Below are 23,476 nucleotides of genomic sequence, written 5' to 3' on the forward strand. Positions count from 1 at the left end.
TTTGTACGGCCTCTTGACGATCCGTACTTTGAGCAGTTCCAAACTTTTATCTATTTTGTATTTGAACAGGAATGGTGGGCTGCCATGCCACCATTCACTAGTAGGGCCCAAAGAAATTCCTGCATCTTGGAGAGATGGAAGAGGTAGAATAGTATCGATATGTATATGTTGCGGATCGTCAAGTGCCCGTCCTGCCGGACAAATGCCACCCATCGCCGTTACAACCCACCCAGTGCATGGGTCCATGTCCATCCAGTTCCTCCTTGGTATGGATAAATGCTGAACTGCCGGCTTGTCTAATGGCATCAGCAACGCGTGAATGCCCTGCAAATAGGATTTGTTTCAAAATTGTCTATGCATGCAAGGTATTCGACAGAATGAAGAGCGGATTGTGCAGAACTGAAGCACAGATGTAATGGATAAATAAAGCAATTCCGAAGAGTACATGTGCATAGTGATGGCAGCAAACCTTACAGTACTCCCAAATCAGGTGATTATGTTGAGTCTAAATTCATGCATGATGTTTGGCAATAAGAAAAGTTGATTGAAAAAACACAAGCTGAAACGAGATGAGTAAATAAATAAATACTCTTACAGTATTGTCGCGGGCGTCTGGCCATGTCTCGGGGTCGCAGTGGAGCAGGCTCGGTAAACCGAACGGAACCTTATGCGCTCCGCGGATGGCATGCCGCATGCCGATCATGCCTCGAGCGAGGCGACCAGTGCTGAGGATATCCACCCGCTCGGCTATGTTCTCCACCAGTGGGTAGTGGAGGTTGCCCCACCCCATGGACTGGTGGTAGCAATCAGGAATCTCCTCAATCTTACGCTTCTGCTTCATTGGAGTCGGTAATCCAATGCAAGGGAGAGAGGGGTGAACGGGAGAAAGAGACAGAAGAGGGTTTTTTTTGGAGAAGATGCAGTAGTAGTACTACGATACTAGGAGGTGGAGATGCGGGGCATGTTTCCGGGGGAGAGGAACCACTATTTCCCTTAAAAAAAATAACAGCACTTGCGCATTAGAACTTGGGGCGGGGATATAGCGGTAAGAGGTATTGACCAACTTTCCCTCACCTTGACCCCACGTGGTTGTGAACCCGAGATAATTCTTTTTGATGAACCCGATATACTTATTATAGTACTAAAATAGTACAAGTATATACCTTGTACTCCTATATACTAACATTACTATTTTAAGGACTTATGTTCCATGAGCAACAACTTCCCCCACTCCGCTCATCCGAAATCCTAGCCCCTCCAACTTCAAGGACCAATCAACATAGCTATGGCCTTCTAATTTGGCTCAAGTCGCCGCACACATAGTCCTCCCGCCGACAAGGAATAGGAGCATCAGCCCTTTCGTCGCTTGTTGTTACACATAATCATATACAGTACCATATATATTTCAAATTTCCATATCAAAAAATAGTTCAAATCTGAATTTTAACATCTCAAGCTAAACCCTCGCTTGCTCTTAAACATAAGCATACCATAGTTCTACTTTTGTCTTCACCGAACAACAGAACACAATTTCATCACAACATAGCCAACCGGAGTACCTAGTAATGTAACTAGAGAAGTGAACCTATAGTTGATCAAGCCTTCAACTTTAACACAATAATACCCCCACATTATGTGTTGAGGAGCCACACCCATATATTTAAGAGTACCATCATGTAGACCACAAATGCATCAATGAAGAGAGGGGTATACTTATAGACCACCTCTTTACAAAACAGTTGTAACTAGTAGACCACAGTTGCCTCGTTCATTAGCTATGAAATTACATACTATCAGTAGCTACAATGGCTGCAGGCCCTGTTTCAGAATTAAACATCACACTTGTTCCAATCCGGGGCGTTGGCGAAGTTTGGGATGAACCAAAGCGGTGTCTTTACCAGGTACCTATCTTTTTTTGTTTTGCATGTTTTCTCCAAGGCGTTGGTTTGGAAACCAACAGCGCAATCTTCAAGATTCAGACTGAATCGGCATATTTCAGGCAGCTGCGAATTGCGAAGCCATGCTTCATTCGGCAAGGTGTACACACAATTTCTTCTCGTCAGACATCCTGGGACAACATCTGCACCTCCTAATGGCAGCATAATCGGATAGTTCACTCCAAGGAAAAGAGAATATTCTCCAAGGTCATCAATCTTTTCCCATGGAATACCTTCATTTAACTTACTAGTGTCCTTCGTGAACACCAGGCAACCAAACCCAGAAGCATAGTTGCCAACAGTGCGACCATGATGAACACGACGATCGAAGCGGTATGGCAAACTTTACAGAATATTCCCTTTCATCAAGAATGCCCAGTGTATGGATCAGAAGAAGTCTAGAACCATCTATAGATCTTGCTAACCACCACATGCCATAATCGACCTCGTGATCATGGCCAAGAGCATCATCAAGTGCACACCGCCATTCAAACACAATGGGCGGTGGCTCTACGATCAGCGGAGGACCTGCTTGAAAACGAAATTACTGTTAAGAAGGGTATGTTTGGTTTGCACAAATTTGAAAACGTAAGAATTGGGAAAACGCATTAGGATTCAGATGGGATGATATAATGGCATTTCCATTCAATAATACAGCATATTGGTGTATTTCAGTACATCACATGGGAAACCAAAGGATTCATTTCAAGAAGTTCAAGTAGAGGTCAAAATCCAACATAATTCAATCTGAGAATAAAACTCCTAATTATACAATCCTCAAATTTTTCTATGGTAATCATCTCGAATAAAAAGTCTAAATACCAATGAAATTTCATCTGAAGCAAATATGCCCCAAGCCTCCAAGTCAGATCAGTCAGGTTCGAAAATTAATAAGTTTGTGCATTAAAATTATCTTTACAGCCATGAATAATGAAGCTCATCATACACTACTTACGTCCGGAGGAAAATTACCAGCTTGCTGAGGATTCCATGCGTGAACAGTGCTAGTATGAGTTGTGGCAAACACAAGCCCATTGTGGAGAATTGCATCGTTGTAATTGTAAAAGATGTGGGACTTGGGCTCTGTAAGAACTGTCCATCCAGAATCTTCGCCGCAAAGGAGGGCAACTCTGATGTCAAAAACAGCAACAAGAGAGAAATTTTTGTACCCCCCAGCAGCTGTGGGAACTTGGCAAATATATATCTTGTGAAATATAATAGCACGAAGGTTGTGGTGGTATATATTTGGAATGTGGGTGGTTTCACGGCGAGTGTAGACGTTGACAAGTTTCCATTTGCAAGCAGGAAAGCCAGTGTCAACCATGGCAACCCAATCTCCATTGGCACCTACCCACTGCTTACCCGTACCGTCTGGCATCACAGCGTCGGAGGAGAACCTGTCCAGTGGCGTCAGCTTGCAATCCCGTGCTACCTTCGTCGGGTGAGAATGAAGAACACATGGGAGGCCAAACGGGAGAGAAAAATATAGAGTTGCACTATCATTTGCAGAGTCGAAAAATAGTTTGGACGAACCGACGAGGCTCGCGGCGGCGATGACGTCGCATCTTGTTACGAGTTCTTCAAGGGGACCTTCGGAAAAGACCTTCTGAAACAGTTCAGAGTCATCATTTTCCTTGTTCGATGCCGCCATCGCAGGGCAGGGGGTGGGTCTATGAGGTTTTGGTTCAACTGATTGGAGTTTAATTTGGGTTCGATGGCGGCAGGTGGCGGGGAAGATGAAGAACGGAGGCTCTCAAACTGGGCGGTGGAATTGATTCTAAAGCTGCATGGCGGCGGCACTGGCGCGTGCTATGGAAGGTGGTCGATTGGTGCGGGCGGGGGCGTAGGTAGACGATGGAGGTGAACAGAAATAGGGCAGGTGGGGGCGGGGCGCTTGACTTCGCTCCTCTACACTCTACAGCATCTCCTCCTGTTTCTTGGAAAGTGTATAGACCCATAATAAAAAGTCACTGTTCCCTCTGAAAAGGTGAAGAACAAGTCACTGGTCTAACGTGCAAATTTGGACATCCCAAGCTATGTGTTGTCATGTCAATTCAATGTCCATGGCAGTATTTTGAATTTTGCGTGACCAAAAGAAGTACGCCTTGGCCTTTCACAATCGGGGTTTCTTTAGAGCAAGAACAATAGAAGAGCCAACAGCTGGCAAAAGTACCACGTAGGCGGGCTATAAGCGCCCACTATTGTCCTACTTCCTCTTGGCGTGATACTCCCTCCGTCCACAAATAAGTGGACGTGCAGGATTTTCAAGGTAAATTAGTAAAAGGAAAGAAAAAAATGCATTGGAGCACTCGTATCTTAAGAAACACATGTACTCAACCACGGTTGTAGATTTTCTCGGCGCAAGACTTTTCCCCAGCAGTTGTGGCTTTCAGTTATTCGTGGGTGTGGGGAGGAGCTCCGCCGCATCGGTAAAAAGCAAAGAGGGACGGCGGCTCTCGATCGTGCGGTGTACTCGTAAATCACGTGTGACCCATGCCCTAATAATTCACAATGCATTGATGAGGGCTATCACTTCATCATCCAATAAAATGTACTTAGTAACTATGGTAATAATATTGTCTTCTCGCAAAAAAATGGTAAAAATATTGTCTCTTAAGCCATGTACTAGTACAGTGCAAGATGCTTTAGAGAAATAAACCTATATTTTATTGCTACTCCGTAATACACATGGTTATTTATTCTAGGCAAATGCCTACCGAAAGATGTAGGAATAGGGAAATGTAGGATTGCAATGTCATGTCCACTCCAATCCTATAGGAATTCATAGAATCCAAACTTTGTTTGATTCCACCATAGGAAAAGTAAAGCATTCTTAAAAAGAGGTATGAGTAGATGTTTAATTTTCTATGTAATCTGTGCAAAGAAATCCTTAGGAAAAATTCCTATCGGAAACAATCCTACAAATCAAACAGCCAAGGATTTAATTGTACCAATTCCCTATGCAAATCCTTGGTGTTCACCCAATCCTCTCGAATACTCATCCAAAAAATGCACTAATACTTTGATGGGGAGTTTTTGTATTCTAGGCAAGAATAGAGGGTTTGCGGGGATTACTTGAGAAGTGTATTAACCAAAGAAGGCATAAGTAATACACCAACACACACTAACATGCCCTTAATGGATGTATCTCCATAAACTCCCTCTGTTCTTTATTACTACTACTAGTTTATGTACTTCTTAACTAATATGGGATAATCATGAAATATATTTTCTAACATTCAGCCAAAATATAGTGTTTCGACTTTTTAAAATACTGAAAAACTAGTAATTAAAAATAATTGAGCTATCAAATCTAGGAAGTTTGAAAATATTTTGTATTCCGTCTGAAAGTTGTGTTACTTGGTGTAAGATACACACAAAAATGATGAAAATATCAAACCTTCAAAAAAATTGTAGTAATTCAAACGTTATGTGCGTTTCATAATTTTGCAAAATCTATTCTATTTGCAATTAAAACTATAGTAGTTGGTGGTCCCCGATCATCTGATTTGCTCTTAAACAGCTCAATCCTAAATTTGAAATTCCCTGCAACAGAACACGATAGTTGGTGGTTTGTGCGGAAAAAAATTACAGTTTTAAAAAGTGTTTTAAGCAACGAAGGCAGCAATAAGCGGTAGTTTGTGCAATTTCCTCGTGTAAACAACATGTAGCGTCGAAGTAATAGTACTAGCAGTACAGAAATCTTGTGTAATTTCTAGTTCTACATATTACTAGTGTCCACTGTTTGAGAGTTGATGGTGAATGGGTCTGATTTTCAATCGAATGAGAATTAGCAAATTGATTTTTATGACAAAAGCATACAAAGGGAGTAAAACAACATACCCGCATTCGCCGCTGCTACCAGCATGCGATGCCTCCACGAGTGCATTGACGGCTGCTGCAAATCCTCGGAAGGCATCTAGGTTTTGCAGATCGTCGATTGCCGCTGTCCGGCTAAGCTTAACCAGCATAGCTGCCGCCAAGATATCTCGGATTTGGACCACAGGCAGAAGCTGATTGGGGTCGAAGGATTGCCTGATTCGGAATTTGAAGTACCAAGCCCTCGGCTCCGATGATGGAAGTTTGGAACTCGGCCTGGCCAGAACCTCCCAAATCTGTGTGTGGCAGTGGATGCCCATCGGCATCCCCAATGCTGCCGACGCCGTGATGTGGTCGGTCGCACTTTGGTCCCCACTAAAGGCTGGGGCTCCAGCACGTCGCCGCCGCCCCCGACGTCCCCACGACGGCAACGCCATGGACCGAGGCGCTGAGTTTGTTGGCGAACCCGAAGCCCTGGATGGCAAGTGCTTCTTCACAATGGAAGCATCCTCACCCGGCGAGGTTCGCCCCCGGCGCATGCCTATGCTCCGACCAGCCCACTTTGCCGCTGCTGCCTGGGCTGCCGCCGATACCTGGGCCACCGCCGCTTCATGGGACCCCCCTCCCTCCTCTCCCTCTCCTAGATCAAAGGGCGCCAGGAGTCTAGCCACAACAAGACACAGAGTGTAGCACCCTACCTTTTAATAAAGGTAAGATACCTGTGTATAGTGCTATTCCCGGGATCATTGATAGCACACACATTTCAAATGAAGTAATCATAGCAATAGTATCAAATTTACTACAACGTAGATCCTCAGGAGATAAATAAAGTCTTACAAATTGCATAGTCGAATTGACTAGCTCAAAAATAAAAGTTCGAAGCAAACACAGCGGAAATAAACTTCAATGAGCCTCCATCATCTCCATGCGCCACAGGCAGACATGTTGGAATGTAGACTCGAGATCCTACTAGTACTCATCTTCAGAATAACCTGCACGTTTGAATATGCAGCCCCACGAAATGGAGGTCAGTACAATGATGTACTGGCAAATGACACTTATATGGTGGCAGTTTTGGGCATGACTATCTACATGATATTTGGCAAGTGGAGTTTAGGCAAATTTGCATAAAGCCAATTTTATCCTATATTTTATTTAAAACAAAACATTTTGAAAATCTTTGAATGACAATTATGAAATCACACCATGGATAAGTCCTCCATGGGTTTTAGAATAATCACATGGTTACATCTCCCATGAGTTTTCAAAGGTTGATTCAAATTTTTAAATACATTCAGAAAGGTGATGAGATTCTTCCGTACATTCCTTGCCTAGAAGCTCAAATTGTCCGTAACCGGGGACACGGCTAAGATCTTAGGTTTTTAACTCTCGAGAGGTTGCGCTCTTTACCCACAATTAACAACCAAGCCCTTTTGCCAAAATCCTTCATCTTCATTAAGGCCAGGTCGAGGTCATTACGAAGCCTTTCTTTAGCAGCCCCTCTACCTACCGGATCCGCCCGTACCCTGAAACTCCACCCGCTGGCGGTACCCTAGGCGAGGTTTCCCACTAAGTACTTAGCTAAGACAGAGCCCATAATGTATTGTGGTTGCACTGGAAGCTATCTAAAAACAAGGACGACATAATAATCTCTCTAATCCTGGGTGGCAACCCCTATTCAACCGCGCACTCTCAGGCACCCACCCGTCCACTGGTCCATCCCCAGGGATCGGAGCCCTGAGCAGCCGCCCACCACTCAAACAATCCACCAAGGTGATTCATTAAGGGTTGTTAATTTTCACTTTTCAAACCATCACAATCGAAATAATGAAACAACATTTGGCATTTGATGTTGCAGAGCAAAAACAAAGTATCCTATCATTAGGTTCAGGAGTAGCTACACACTACTAGGGTTTTCTAAGGATAGCATAATACTTTTCTTTTGAAATCAAAATCCTACCATCATACTAGTTGAAAAACACTAATGCATAATAAAATAAGTAGGAAATTGAGCATCACTTGCCTTGATCAAAGCAACCCGTACACTCACAGCAACCGCAAGTGTATCCTTGATCCTCTTCACAATCTAAACAACCAACAAACACACAAACAAACAAACAAACAAACAAACAAGATAAACTTAGCATTCTAGATGAACAACCATAGACATGTATGCATGCATGATATGCACGATTTAATTTCACTCAATTAGTTGAAGTTAAAATGTTGCAAGAGTGGTTCTCTGATGTTTTGGAGGTTGGTATAATTCTCTGGAAATAAAAGTTTTATTGGGTTTTTCTTAAATATTAAAACTAGTGATTTGCATAGCACATAGACCACTAACAATTAGCTACAGCAAGTTTTATGTGTGGTAAAATCATAACTTAATATCTATGGATAGTTTAGAGTAATACAAAGCCATATCAATTGGATTCACTCAAAAATAATTTATAGATTTTGAATTATCCATAAATTACTGATTTGCACATAATTTGAGAAAACAAGTTTGTGCACGTATCAAAATTGATCAACTCTGGTTCCATGATGTTATAAATGTTATAAGGATTCCAGAGACTACAAATTTGTAAAATTTGGACCACTGGATTAATTTACACAATTTTTATAGTGTTAAAGATTGAGTTCTCTGTTTTGTATTATGGTGCACAACTTTCTACGGAACCTATACTATATTACTGCATGGTTGTATTCTACATAATACAAGCTTTCCAACGATATAAAATTTGCTAAATTTGGGACTACGGTTGATTTTATATGAATTTTACAAGTTGGACAGCAAATCTGTGATTAAATTTCGAATTTAAACAAGGTTTGACCGATTTTGACTGGGGAGGCTGACTGGACTGACACGTGGCGCGATCTGATAGGTGGATACCGGTTCGGCCGGATTGGCATCGTGGACCATAGGATCTAATCCTACGGCCTAATGAAAAGATAGCAGAGAAAAGAAAAAAGAAAGAAAAAGAAACGGGAGAAGCTCACACCGCCCGCCAGGGATGGAGGAGGCGGCGGCGGGCGGCTCCGGCGGGCGGCTCCCGGCGGCGACCGGCAGCGGCGGGGGTGGACGGGGTCGGCCTTGGCGCGGCCAAGGCGCGGATGGGGGCGGCGCGGCCGGGGCGGACGCGGGCGGCCGGGGGCGGCGGACGAAGGCGGCGGCCGGCTCAGGCGCGGAGCTCACCGGCGCTCCGGCGGTCCTTGGCGGCGGCGGAAGGGTGGACGAGCTGCGGCTCGTCTGGGCCGTGGCGCGGGTAGGAGTGGCGTGGCCGGGGGAGGTCGCGGGCGTCCGCAACGAGCGGCCGGAGGGTGGTGGCGCGGAGCTCGCTCCGGCGAGCAATTCCGGCGGCCTGGTGGCGTGTTGGAGAGGGGAAAGTGGGCGAAAACGAAGAGGAGGTCGGTGGCTACTTATAGGGCCAAGGAGGGGGCAGGGGCGGCTCGGAGTAAAGGGGAGGAGTAACTCCGGCGATCGCCGGTTTTTGGTAACGTACGTTTTAATGCTGATTATGGCTGTTGAAGACGTACGAAGGTTGAAGACGACCCTGTGGGTGGGGCCCACTGTCAGCTCGTGGAGAGAGAGAGAGCAGGGGGGCGGTCGGGCTGCCTCCGGCCGGGTTGGGCTGGCGCGGCTCGGTCGGCCCAACTCGGTCGGTTTCCTTTTTTTTTTTTCCTTTTCTATTTCTCCCTTTTTGTTTCTCACATAACTTCTAAACCGTTACTCCGAATTAACTCAAATTTGTTTCTAAATTTTTATAAAAACAAGAGGATTGTTTTGGGACTATAGTAGAGGTGTTTTAAACCAATTTTAAAGCTCAATAAAATAAAATGGTACCAAGACCATAAGGCGACAAACCGATGATTTAGGGTTTCCGGTGCTTGACCGCAGGTGTTTGTTATTTTATGTGATGCACTTAATGCAAGAATAATATGAATGCATGCACTTTTAATTTTTGAAAATATTGGGATGTTACAGACTAACCCCCTTAAGACGAAGCACGTCCTCGGGCTTCGAAAAGGCTAGCAAATAGGTGAGGGTGATCTTCCCGAATATTGTTTTCACGCTCCCAGGTAGCTTCTTCCTTAGTATGGTGAATCCACTGAACTTTGCAAAACTTGCTAGTATTGGTGCGAGTATTATTTTGCGGTGTGTACCTAATCTAGGCTAACCCCCTTAAGATGTTTAGTCTAATATCGCCAACATTCAATTGAGATTTGAATCGAATCCTTTTTCCTTTAGGAGTAGTGACTGTGATTGATCTACTAACACAATCTATGACTCCTCTATGGATAGTCATCCATTCCAAACCTAGGATAACGTCCAGACCTTGGGATTCCAGAATCATAATGGGGTTGTGAATTTATATGGACCAAGATCAACTGAGGGCATCCTGAGTTGACTATCACTTCTCCACCCGAAGAACTTACTTTAATTGTTTTCCCTATAGTTTCAGTAGGTACTCCATTTTTATTCACAAAAGCTCTTGATATGAATGAATGTGATGCACCAGTATTAAATAAAACTAATGCTGTAACGAGTTGAGTGGAAACATACCCATCACAGCGTCAGGTTCATTCATTACTTCTTCTACATTGAGGTGATTCGCCTGTCCCTTCTGGAATGGATTCGGTTTGGTGGCATCAACAGGCTTATTCTCCGGACAGTCATTGGCAAAGTGTCCGGTCTTCTTACACTTGAAGCAGGTGATATGGGACAAGTCCCTTGAATTGTGGCGGTGCTGGCCATTATTTCCATTGTGGTGTCCGTTACCCCCATTGTGACGGACATTGTTTCCATTGTGATTACCATTGGAATGGTCTCCCTTGAATCATTCATTGTTCCTATGACCATTGTAGTTGTTGCCATTCCCTTTTCCGAAATGACCATTATGATTGTGTGAGTTGTGACTCCCACTTCCTTCAGAGGAATGGTGCTTCTTGTGAAACGGCTCGGTGTGGTTCCTGCTATTGTTGAATTTCCTCTTCCGATTCTCTTCCTTCTTGATGTTATTTTCCAGGGTGATGGCTTGATCAAGTAGGGACTAATAGTTGGGTGCATAAGCTACAGACAATGGAATCTTCAGTTCACCTTTAAGTCCATTGAGGAACTTCTCCTTCCTCTTAACATCAGTGTCAATGTCTTCTAGGGCATACCTCGCCAAAGAACAGAAGTCATCCATGTATTCCTTCAGAGTCCTCCCTCCCTGTCTCAGACTGCGGAATTCATCTCTCTTGAGATTCATAATGCCCGAGGAGATATGGGCAGTACGAAAGCCTTCCCTGAATGTATCCCAGTCTAAGTTCTCAATAGGGTGGGTAAGTTGATAAGTCTCCCACCACCTTGCAGCAGATCCTTCCAACAGATGTGCCGTGAACCTAATCTTCTCAGCCTCTGTGCACTCACAGGTGACTAAGTCCTTATTGACAGAACGAAGCCAGTCATCTGCTTCTATTGGCTCAGTAGCACTGGAGAACTTGGCTGGTCTGAGTCTCAGAAATCTGGCAAGTCTGTCCACTGGGGGTGGGGGTGGTGGTGGCGGTGGTGGTGGAGGTGGCGGCGGTGGATTGTTGTTGTTGTTCTGGGTGGTTTGGATGAACTGGGTCATCATCTGCATGAGCTGTGCCTGAGCTGTCATCATCTGATTCAGTGCATCCTGAGTTGGGTCACGTCTTGGCGGCATCTGATGCAGTTTTAGCATAGATAAGAAACAAGATAGACAGATCTAGGAAGTAAAGTTTCCTACCCATGCACAAACAAGGCACACAACCAAACAAAAACACTGAAAACTAGAAATTCAAACTTTACTTAAACTTATCGAGTTTCGAAAATACGACTAAGATATACGGTACTGCCTTACATCAAATAGTAGGACAATACAAAAGAGCGTAATAGATTACATAGGATTTAAGGGGTCATCTAACGCCTCTTTACTACACCTTAACAAGCTAAAGAATATGGCTACTTGCTCGTCTTCCTCTTCTTCCTTGATGGTTTTCATGAGTTAGGTCATCTAAGGTAAGAGGAAAAACATTTTTTTGAAAATGGAATAGATAAGAGTACTAAAAGTTCACAAAGCACTTTTTTTTTGAAATAGGATTTGACAAAATTTTCATCCTAGGGTCTTCCTATTTCTAATCCAAACCTAGGGTCTCGATCCTACAGGCAACACTATGCTCTGATACCATTCTGTAACACCCTACCTTTTAATAAAGGTAAGATACCTGTGTATAGTGCTATTCCCGGGATCATTGATAGCACACACATTTCAAATGAAGTAATCATAGCAATAGTATCAAATTTACTACAACGTAGATCCTCAGGAGATAAATAAAGTCTTACAAATTGCATAGTCGAATTGACTAGCTCAAAAATAAAAGTTCGAAGCAAACACAGCGGAAATAAACTTCAATGAGCCTCCATCATCTCCATGCGCCACAGGCAGACATGTTGGAATGTAGACTCGAGATCCTACTAGTACTCATCTTCAGAATAACCTGCACGTTTGAATATGCAGCCCCACGAAATGGAGGTCAGTACAATGATGTACTGGCAAATGACACTTATATGGTGGCAGTTTTGGGCATGACTATCTACATGATATTTGGCAAGTGGAGTTTAGGCAAATTTGCATAAAGCCAATTTTATCCTATATTTTATTTAAAACAAAACATTTTGAAAATCTTTGAATGACAATTATGAAATCACACCATGGATAAGTCCTCCATGGGTTTTAGAATAATCACATGGTTACATCTCCCATGAGTTTTCAAAGGTTGATTCAAATTTTTAAATACATTCAGAAAGGTGATGAGATTCTTCCGTACATTCCTTGCCTAGAAGCTCAAATTGTCCGTAACCGGGGACACGGCTAAGATCTTAGGTTTTTAACTCTCGAGAGGTTGCGCTCTTTACCCACAATTAACAACCAAGCCCTTTTGCCAAAATCCTTCATCTTCATTAAGGCCAGGTCGAGGTCATTACGAAGCCTTTCTTTAGCAGCCCCTCTACCTACCGGATCCGCCCGTACCCTGAAACTCCACCCGCTGGCGGTACCCTAGGCGAGGTTTCCCACTAAGTACTTAGCTAAGACAGAGCCCATAATGTATTGTGGTTGCACTGGAAGCTATCTAAAAACAAGGACGACATAATAATCTCTCTAATCCTGGGTGGCAACCCCTATTCAACCGCGCACTCTCAGGCACCCACCCGTCCACTGGTCCATCCCCAGGGATCGGAGCTGTGGGGCCCCGGACTTACCAGTCCAGAACTCCTGTTATGCATACAATTTCACGATCCCAAGATCAATCCATCGTGAATACATAACCGAACTGATACCAGATTACATCATCCATTACAGTACCGAAATAGTATTAATACGGAAGTCTTACATCATAGGCCATCAAGGCCGAAGTTCAACAAACAGCAGCGGAATTTATTTGACTTCAAACAGCGGTGGAACCCACGTCAGGCCTTTACCCTACAGGCGGCTGACTGGGAGAGCGTCCTAGTTCGCGTCTTCGGTGTCGTACTCCTCTTCTTCGAAATACTCCTCTTCAAAGTCTGGCCAAGTAAATAGCCAGGACAACAATGCCAATGAGTACGTTTGAATGTACTCGCAAACCACCTTAGAGAGAAATAAAGGATATGCAATATGGCAGTAGCAAGGAACAGGCACTACACTAGGGCGACAAGAAGCGAGAGGTGGTTCCTCTCGAGAGTATGACATCTATATACCTTTGTTGAAAACTTTTTTTTTTTTAAATCAAGTTTATTTGAAGACTAATAGGTAAGGAAGACCCATTTTCTTTCCCGGCCATCGGAATGACCAAAACAATTTCAACTTTCCACCGTACCTCCCAGGTACATCTCCACCAGTCCCACTGGTATCTTTCTGTACCTCCCAGGTACATTTCCAAAACCTTTTTGGAAAACACTTTTTGTAAAGCAAAACTTTCCTTTAATGCCAAGCAGCTTCCATTCCCACGTCCATAACCGCGGACACGGCTATTCGAATAGTTTTGCACTCTGCAGAGGTTGTACACTTTCCCCACAAGATCCGAATACTCATCGTGTGGGCATCATCCCCGCATAACAACATATGCCACGACAAGTACCCGATCGTAGTTTTTCGCCTGCTCGCCTTAGCCTAAGACATGCCGAATGAGTTGTACCTCCCAACACCAGAGTCCGAGGGCTGTCCAGGAGTAGCAAGGTCCCCAGCACACTCGACCCTCCGGAATGCCATCCAACCTTTTAGGCACATTTCAATGGGAGCTCATGCGTTGTACCCCGCGTACCTGAACAGGCAAATGGGTTGCGTCCCTTCTCCTGGGAAGAACCCCGGTCGAAGCGTCCATGGTCGGACTGCCACTACACTTGCAGGACTCAAACTAAGGCGAGACAAACTACTACGCTACGCCCCGTCCCACTAAAGGGTAATGTGGTTGTACTGGCTAGGTCCGGTTAGGTACTCAGTCACCAAAGTTTTTCGAAAACAATTTTCTCCACTTGCCTCCAGCAACTTTTCTTCCCGAAAACCTTTTCCTTTTCATAAACTCACACTTGGGCAGGGCTACCCCATTCCAAGGTTTTCGAAACACTTCTTTCTTGAAAACATTTTCACAAAACCTTTTTAAAGAGGGCTCCCGACCTATAGTCCAACTTTTCTTTGAAAAGCGGCGACAAGGATGATAAGGTGCTAAGCACCACATCACTAGTAAGTGTGTGATCAGTAGGTAACATGAGGGCTGCACCCGCAAGGGTGGAATCATAAAACTTCGAGTGGCGGAACCACTCACATAAATAAATAAAAGACATGCAATTTATCAAAACCTGTGATAATGCAAGAGTAAGATAATTAGGATGAGACATGCATCAAGAGGTGGCTTGCCTTGATCAGCAAAGTGTCCCTGGCCTTCTTCCTCAAATCCTCCAAATTCACCTCCTCCTTTGTTTCCGGCGGCGTTCGAATCTAGCGTCGCAAAATAAAAAGAAACAAGCACACACTGAATCAACAAACCATTCCAGAATAGTGCACACAAAAATTTGGTAAAATCACAGTATGTAAAGGTTTACAAATGCAAGCCACTGAAAGTGGTTTCACTAATTTATGATTTTTAAAACAAAAGATATGCTTTTTACAATTCCAGAAATGACTTAAGAACCATTTAAATGGTCTAAATCTTTCTGTGAGTCACAAAAATACATGCAGCATACCTACTGAAAGCTAACAAAATGTATAACACACTTGCACAAGAATCACTTGCAAATAAGTTTTTAAATAATTTAGACAATTTAAATGAGACAGAAACCAGAGCACACAATTAGCTATCCACACCAGTATCAGAGCATCACCAACCAAAACCAATCATACCTATGGATATCTGAAACTAAATGTGATCTAACCCCACTGGTTTGGTATTTTTTTGATTTGTAAAAGAATTTACAAATTTCAGATACTGAAAATATGTCCTGTTTCAGTAGTAAATTCCCCAGACAAAATATATCATTCACAAAATTATTTCCTTTTGCACAGAATTACCCCAACATGATGTCTACCAGTAGCACTTGAGTTTGTCCCAAAATCAGTTTTTGTTTTTGAAATAAAAATCACTGAAGAGCTCTCTGGACCAAATTTAATTTGCTAACCAAACAGAATCCAGGAAGCTTCTGCATGTATGACCAGTGTCAAAAGAAAGGTACTCACATCTAAATCACAACAAAATTTACCTCGTGCATAAAGGGCTGGTACAACCATCACACGAAATAAAATACCTAATCTGTAACATTTTAGGGTTTAATTTATTGGCATAGATTTACAACACTAAAACACATGCATGCATTTATTTGTGGTAGAGATTTCATTTCTGAGCATCCAGAAATTTTAATAACCCAATTTGGTTCATCGAGGAATTTATGGAATTTCGAAAGCTACCGCATATATCACTGGCAGATTTATCTTAAGCTGATAGGAAAAAGGAAACGGGCCGGTGGGGTTGGCGGCACGGCCCAGATCCGGCTCGGATCAGCCGCTGGGCGGCCCAGCTCCTTCTGCGACGCGCGGGATCCGGCAGGTTCGAACCTGCTGACTAGGAGGGACACGCTGGCGCGCGGGCCATGGCCACGGACGCATGCAGCAGTTGGATCTATATCCAACGGATGCTGCTCTTCTTCTACCATGCGACACGGCAGGCGTCGGGGCAAACCCTAGCTACGTCTGGGCGGTGGCCTGCTCACCTTGGGTCGCAGAATCCGGCGGGAGCAAGCACGTTGGACGCGGCGGAGGACGAGCTCGCGAATGGAGGTCGCGGCGGGGGAAACAGCAACGGTCGCAGCGACGGTCGACGGCGACGGGTCACCCTGCTGCTCACGCGCACGACGCCTACGGGCCAACCTGCGCGGCGAGATGATGCGCGTTAGAGACAGAGGATATAGGAGCTTCCAGGAAGCAAGGTAGGGAGAGAAATGGTGGCCTGGTGCCACGGCAACCTTCACCGCGACGCGGCGGTTACCGACGGCGAGCACGGGCGACGGAGAGGGAGACAGGGCCTCTCCGCCCGGTTGGGGGTAGGTGGAGTTATGGAGGGTTCTGGTGGCTAATGGGTCTGGGAAGGGGAGGGCGGTGTCCTTTTTATCCTCGCCGCACGGTGCACGGTGGACTGGGCGCGTGCACGGGCCAGAGGGAGGGCGGCAGCGTCCTACTGGGCGAGAGGGGCGGCGAGGCGGTGCTAGGAGCGTTCTGTGAGCGTTTTGGAATGATTCTGCTGTCGGAGGCGCGAGGGAATCGGAGGCATGGTCGGGTTCCATCGGCCTGCCACATGTTCGACGGAAATACCCGGACTGGCATGGACGAGAGCGTGCGCGTCATGACGCGGCGCGGCCCGTGAGCGTGCCCAGGAGTACGCTGGTGCTCTACACGATCGCAGAGACAGGGTTTTGGGCAAAGGGGACGGGCGTGAGTAGTGATGCGTGGCTGTGCCCAGGACGACGTGCGCGTGACCAGTTCGGGCCGGGTAGCTGGCTCGTGACAGCAAGGGAGGGAGAGAGAGGATGTCTGAGAGGGTGAGAGGCTTCAGTAGATGGTCTTGGACCGCTGACTGGTCATGCAAGGCAGGGAGGTGACAGATGGGAGGGAGTGCTCTCCCACGGGTTTCCAAGGAGAAAAGGGACAAGAGAGAGCTAGCTAGGGAGCTAGGGCTGATGGGGAAGTCACAGGAGGGAGGTGTAGGGGTGATGTAGCTTCTGGTTTGGCTGCATCTGAGTGGAGGCATGCCATATTGGCAGCAAGTGTACTCCAGACCCCGGCCACCTCTATCTCTCTCCTTCTTGCATATTCACTCGATGGTGCATGGTACATGCATGTGTACATGCGTGTGTGGATAGTGAGTGAGGGGTGAGAGTGAGATGACCAGGCAGAAAAATAAAAGTGGAGAAAAGAGAGGGAGGGGAAAATTAATTGGTTCATGGTCTATGTGCCCATTTCTCCATTTGTGCCCCACTTCACAATTTTAGCATGACTATCCTCATTTGATTTTTGGGTAAACAAGAATGGTGATGAGATGAGGTAAATAACACTAGGCTAAGAAATTTTTCAAAACAATTTTTGGTTAGGTAGAGAGAAGGAAAAGATGGAAGCAATTGAAGTAGCAAGGTGATCTTGTAAGATCCACTTATGTAATATGAAAAGTTAAAGTCCTAGGGTTTTGGTAAGGCTTAACTAAATAAAACCAGATTTGAGATGGGGTGACACATAAGAAGAGGGTTTTAGGATTTAGTGAAGAATAGAAATGTGATTGCACAAGCAAACAGAGAGAAAGGTGAAGGGCTCCAAGAGTTTGTGTCATGATTAATTTAAAAAAAAAGTCACATGAAGATAGGGATCTTTGGGGTTTACACACAAACGTAATTTTTTTACAAGCAACAAACACACACATTCTACAATCAAAGTCAAGGTCAACTATATGCATGCAAGGTTGAAAAACAGAAAAAGTTTTTGGTTGGCCCTAAATTTTGCATTCCAAATTTTTAAATCAATGCATAAAAGTTGGGTTGTTACAAACCTTCCCCCCTTAAAATGAATCTCGTCCTCGAGATTCGGTGGCTAAGAACTGAAGAGTGCGGGGAAATCCTTCCGAAGTTGATCTTCTCGTTCCCAAGTAGCTTCCTCCTCGGAGTGATTAGTCCACTGAACCTTACAGAATTTAATCTTCCTTCTTCGGGTGAGACGAACAGCTTCTTCCAGAATCCGAAGGGGTACTTCTCGATAGGTCAAGTCGGTGTTGAGGTCGAGGGTGCGGTAATCGATGTTCTTGAATGTTTCAGGCTTGTCAGGCACTTGAAGGCATCGTCGAAGTAGAGAGATATGAAACACATCGTGGAAATCCGCTAACTCAGCTGGAAGTTCCAGTTGATAAGATACTTCACCTCGACGAGCGAGAACCTTGAAGGGCCCAATATATCTGGGGGCAAGCTTCCCTTTGACGTGAAATCTCTGCATTCCCTTGAGTGGAGTGACGCGAAGATAGGCATGATCTCCAACCTTGAAGGTCAATTCGCGACGCTTGGAATCAGCATAACTCTTCTGGCGGGATTGAGCGGCCTTGAGGCGATCACGGATCAGTTGAACTTGTTCTTCAGCTTCGCGAAGGTGGTCAGGTCCAAAAACTTGGCTATCTCCGGTCTCGGACCAGTTGAGAGGGGTTCGACAACGACGACCATATAAGGCTTCAAAGGGGGCCATCTGAAGACTAGCTTGGTAGCTATTGTTGTAAGAAAATTCCGCGAAGGGTAGACAGTCTTCCCATTTTGCTCCATAGGAGAGGACACAAGCACGAAGCATATCTTCCAGAATCTGGTTCACTCTTTCTGTTTGGCCACCGGTCTGCGGGTGATAGGCCGTGCTAAAAGAGAGCTTGGTTCCTAAAGCTTCATGCAGACTTTCCCAGAATTTTGAGGTGAACTGGGTACCACGATCAGAGACGATCCTCTTCGGAACTCCGTGAAGACTCACTATTCGGGACATATAAAGATCAGCCAAGCGTGTACCACGGTAGGTGGTCTTGACTGGGATGAAATGGGCGACCTTGGTGAGTCGATCGACAATAACCCAGATGGAGTCATGACCACGCTGAGATTTAGGAAGTCCAGTAATGAAATCCATTCCAACTTCTTCCCATTTCCATTCAGGGACCTTGAGGGGTTGGAGTAGTCCAGCTGGTCGCTGATGTTCAGCCTTCACTTTCTGACACACATCACATTGGGCAATGAAAAAGGCTATTTCACGCTTCATACCGTGCCACCAGAATTGTTTCTTCAGGTCTTGATACATCTTGGTTCCTCCGGGGTGGATTGAGTAGGGGGTGTTGTGAGCTTCCTTCATGATGAGTTGCTTCAGGTCTTCAATACTGGGTACACAAAGACGTCCGTTGTACCACAAAACTCCTTTGGCATCAATCGTGAAACCAGGTACTTCCTCCCTATCCATTCTACGCTTGATTCCTTCAATGCTTTCATGACCCACTTGAGCTTCCTTGATCTGATCAAACAGAGTAGGCTGCAGCTCAAGGTTTGCCAGGAATCCATGGCTAACTAACTCGAGTCCGAACTCCTCTAGTTCTTCATGCAGCTTGGGTTGAGCAATCTTGATGAGGGCGTTCAACGAACAGGGCTCTCGACTAAGGGCATCAGCTACGACATTGGCTTTACCGGGGTGATAATGAATACCGAGATCGTAGTCCTTGATAAGCTCCATCCATCTGCTTTGTCTCATGTTCAGCTCCCGCTGAGTGAAAATATACTTCAGGCTCTTGTGATCTGTGTAGATCTCACAGCGATTTCCCACTAAATAGTGGCGCCAGGTCTTCAGGGCATGTACTACAGCAGCAAGCTCCAAGTCATGCGTGGGGTAATTCATCTCATGCGGTCGAAGTTGTCTTGACAAATAGGCTATCACCTTGCCTTCTTGCATCAGCACACTTCCCAGACCAAGTTTCGATGCATCACAGTAGACATCAAAATCCTTGGTGATATCGGGCATGGTCAAGACGGGGGCTGTAACCAACCTCTTCTTGAGTTCCTGAAAACTGGCCTCACATTTGTCGGTCCATTCAAACTTCTTATCCTTTTTCAAAAGCTGCTTTAAGGGTCTCGCAATGCTGGAGAATCCCTCAACGAACTTACGGTAATAACCCGCCAATCCTAAAAAGGCGCGGACTTCGGTCTGGTTTGTTGGGGCTTTCTTCTCCATGATGGACTGAATTTTGGACGGGTCGACTGACACTCCTCCGGCAGAAATGACATGACCAAGGAATCCTACTTCTTTCAGCCAAAATTCACATTTACTAAACTTGGCGTAGAGCTGATGGTCTCGGAGAGTTCCCAAAACAATACGCAGATGTTCAGCATGCTCTTCTTCATTCTTGGAGTAGATTAGAATATCGTCGATGAAAACCACGACGAACTTGTCAAGGTACTTCATGAACACCTTGTTCATGAGATTCATGAAATAGGCAGGGGCATTGGTCAGTCCAAAGGACATCACGGTATATTCAAAAAGTCCATACCGTGTGGTGAAGGCAGTCTTAGGAATGTCTGACTCTCGAACCTTAAGTTGGTGATAACCAGTTCGGAGGTCGATCTTGGAGAAAACTCGGGCTCCATTCATCTGGTCAAACAGGTCTTCAATCTTCGGGAGAGGGTATTTGTTCTTGATGGTGACATCATTTAGTTTCCGGTAATCCACACACAGGCGGATAGTACCGTCCCGCTTATTCACAAAGATGACGGGAGATCCCCAGGGTGATGCGCTAGGACGAATCAAGCCTTTCCTCAACATATCATCCAACTGCTTCTTCAACTCAACTAATTCTTGAGGGTTCATCCGGTAGGGTCGCTGAGCGATGGGGGCAGTTCCGGGAACTAGCTCGATGATAAACTCGATATCCCGATCAGGGGGCATACCGGGTAGCTCATCGGGGAAAACCTCAGGGTACTCACAAGCTATGGGCACTTCATGCAAGGCTGGACTGGCGACACCCTTCTTGCACAAAGCCTTAGAGGATGGCATGGTTGCCACATGCTCAATTACTTCGCCGTCCTCAGCAGTCAGCGTTATGGCTCGGCGAGCACAATCTATGTGTCCCTTATACCTCACCATCCAATTCATCCCGAGGATAACTTCTAAGCCTTGCTCTCCTAATACGATCAGATCCGCATAAAAACGCTTTCCCTGAATATCGATGGGGACCTCTCTGCATGACAAATCTGTTTTGGTGGAGGCTCCCGGGATTTGAACTAGCATAGGTCGTTGCATGATTGTAGGTCTTAAACCACTCTTTCTGGCGAACGGCTTGGTAACAAACGAATGTGATGCTCCGGAATCAAACAAGACCGTTGAGGGTACAGAGTTGACGAGAAATGTACCCAGGACAATATCTGGAGCTTCCTGAGCTTCTTCAGCATTGACATGGTTCAAGTGACCTCTGGAGGGTCCAGCCGACTTCCTCTGGTTCTTGTTCCTCCCGGTGGCAGTGCGAGCTTGTTCCTGATTTGGCTTAGGCGCATTGGGGCGCTGTCTAGTAGTCACTCTGTTGGGGCACTCCTTGGAGTAATGGTCCGGTTGTCCGCAGGTGTAGCATCCATTGGGGGGTTTGCGGACAGTGATGTTCTGGTGGTTGTAGTTGGGATTTTGGTCGAGTTTGTTGGGGCGTGGTGCAGGGGGAGGGGTCCACTGTTGCTGGGGCGCCAGCCTAGGTGGGGGCAGACTGCGGGGTTGCTGAGTGCTGGAGTTTCCCTGCAGCATCATTGCCTTGCGCTTGCGATTCTCAAATGCATTCTTGCGCTTGCTCTCAACCATGATGGAAGCATCCACCAGAGACTCAAGGTCGGGATAGGGGACAGCTACTAAGATACTCTGCAGCTCATCGTGCAAACCGTTCAGAAAGCGGTCCTTCTTCTTCTCTTCAGTGTTGGTATCTTCAGGAGCATACCTAGACAGGGTGGTGAACTTGTCAAGGTAATCCACCACAGACATACTTCCTTGCCGCAGGTTCATGAACTTGTCCTTCATGAGCTTGATCAGACCAGATGGAATATGGGTCTTGCGGAACTTGGCCTTGAATTCTTCCCAGTTGATGACGTGGCCTTCAACTTGAATAGCCTTGACATTTTCCCACCAAGCGCGTGCGGGTCCAGAAAGGTAATGAGTGGCGAATAACACCTTCTCATCATTGCCGACTTCGGCGACCTCCAGGTTGTTCTCAATGGTGCGAAGCCAATCATCGGCGTCGAGGGGTTCAGTGCACTTGGCGAAAACAGGAGGGTTGGTGCTTTGGAAATCCTTCAGCTTAGAGCGGGGGTCTCCACTTTCGTTCCCGCCATTATTGTGGTTGGCGTTTCCGGTAGCAAGCTGTGCGAGGTGCTGAAGGGTAGCAAGATTAGCTTGGCGCTCTGCACGGGCTGCCTCACGGTCTTCCATCATAAGGCGCAGAAGTTGCGCCATGGTTGGGTCAGGAGGTGGAGGGGGGTTTTGGTCTGACCCGCTGGCGCTTGCTCTACGGGTGTCAACCATCCTGAAGAAGGGTGGATTCAGATATAAATGGGGAAACAAGGAGATGGGCAGCCACCTAAAAGGGGAGGGCTTGTTAAAAAAAGCATAATTTTGAAAACGGAAACACGCAAATGCAAAGTAGGCAAACGATAGCATAACATAGCAGGGGTGCCAAAGGCACAAGATAGCATCACACAACAATCATATCCAAACAATCAAGCTCACACTTCGGGAACTACATCAACTGCGTGAATCGCGCATAGGAATAGTTTCAAGGGACACCTAATAATTGGGGGTATCCTTTTCGGATCGACTGAGCTTGTCATGTCTTCAATACCTCAAGTCCGGTTGTCTGAGTTGAGGAACCTCGCCAAATATATAGGTTTGGAAGAGGATGAGATAGTAGAATAAGAACTTTAAAAGTCTCTAGAAATCAGAGAGGTGAGAATTAGAAGTTTTAAAAGGGTAAGAAAGATAGAAGCTAAACTTCTAATATTTAGAAAAATAGGTTTAGTAAATAATTTTACCAAAGTAGTAGTTTCCTAACTAACGCCCATGCTAACTAAGGTCTCCTACAGTCAGGATGGCTCTGATACCAGCTCTGTGGGGCCCCGGACTTACCAGTCCAGAACTCCTGTTATGCATACAATTTCACGATCCCAAGATCAATCCATCGTGAATACATAACCGAACTGATACCAGATTACATCATCCATTACAGTACCGAAATAGTATTAATACGGAAGTCTTACATCATAGGCCATCAAGGCCGAAGTTCAACAAACAGCAGCGGAATTTATTTGACTTCAAACAGCGGTGGAACCCACGTCAGGCCTTTACCCTACAGGCGGCTGACTGGGAGAGCGTCCTAGTTCGCGTCTTCGGTGTCGTACTCCTCTTCTTCGAAATACTCCTCTTCAAAGTCTGGCCAAGTAAATAGCCAGGACAACAATGCCAATGAGTACGTTTGAATGTACTCGCAAACCACCTTAGAGAGAAATAAAGGATATGCAATATGGCAGTAGCAAGGAACAGGCACTACACTAGGGCGACAAGAAGCGAGAGGTGGTTCCTCTCGAGAGTATGACATCTATATACCTTTGTTGAAAACTTTTTTTTTTTAAATCAAGTTTATTTGAAGACTAATAGGTAAGGAAGACCCAT

General features: G+C 45.5%; 1 protein-coding gene across 1 annotated transcript; it reads right to left on the minus strand.

The window, feature by feature from the left end:
- Positions 1-17,866: 17,866 nt before the first annotated feature.
- On the minus strand, positions 17,867-22,264 carry LOC139831487 (uncharacterized). Its single transcript, XM_071820772.1, has 5 exons — positions 20,747-22,264; positions 19,718-20,236; positions 19,178-19,546; positions 18,811-19,006; positions 17,867-18,099 (listed from the first exon to the last, which is right to left on the minus strand). The coding sequence occupies exons 1-5, from the start codon at positions 22,262-22,264 to the stop codon at positions 17,867-17,869; spliced, it is 2,835 nt and encodes a 944-aa protein (XP_071676873.1).
- Between the last annotated feature and the right edge of the window lie 1,212 nt (positions 22,265-23,476).

The sequence above is a fragment of the Lolium perenne genome, chromosome 5 (genome assembly GCF_019359855.2).
Source record: "Lolium perenne isolate Kyuss_39 chromosome 5, Kyuss_2.0, whole genome shotgun sequence".
NCBI lineage: Eukaryota > Viridiplantae > Streptophyta > Magnoliopsida > Poales > Poaceae > Lolium > Lolium perenne.

What these genes read in the sequence shown, in the direction of transcription:
- LOC139831487 (XM_071820772.1), bottom strand. Translation starts at nt 22,264, where the DNA reads ATGGCGCAACTTCTGCGCCTTATGATGGAAGACCGTGAGGCAGCCCGT. An exon ending in TAGCTTGTGAGTACCCTGAG is followed by an intron (nt 20,237 to 20,746) that starts GTTTTCCCCGAT and finishes GTGTTCATGAAG; the next exon opens with TACCTTGACAAGTTCGTCGT. An exon ending in AGTCAAGACCACCTACCGTG is followed by an intron (nt 18,100 to 18,810) that starts GTACACGCTTGG and finishes GATGCCTTCAAG; the next exon opens with TGCCTGACAAGCCTGAAACA.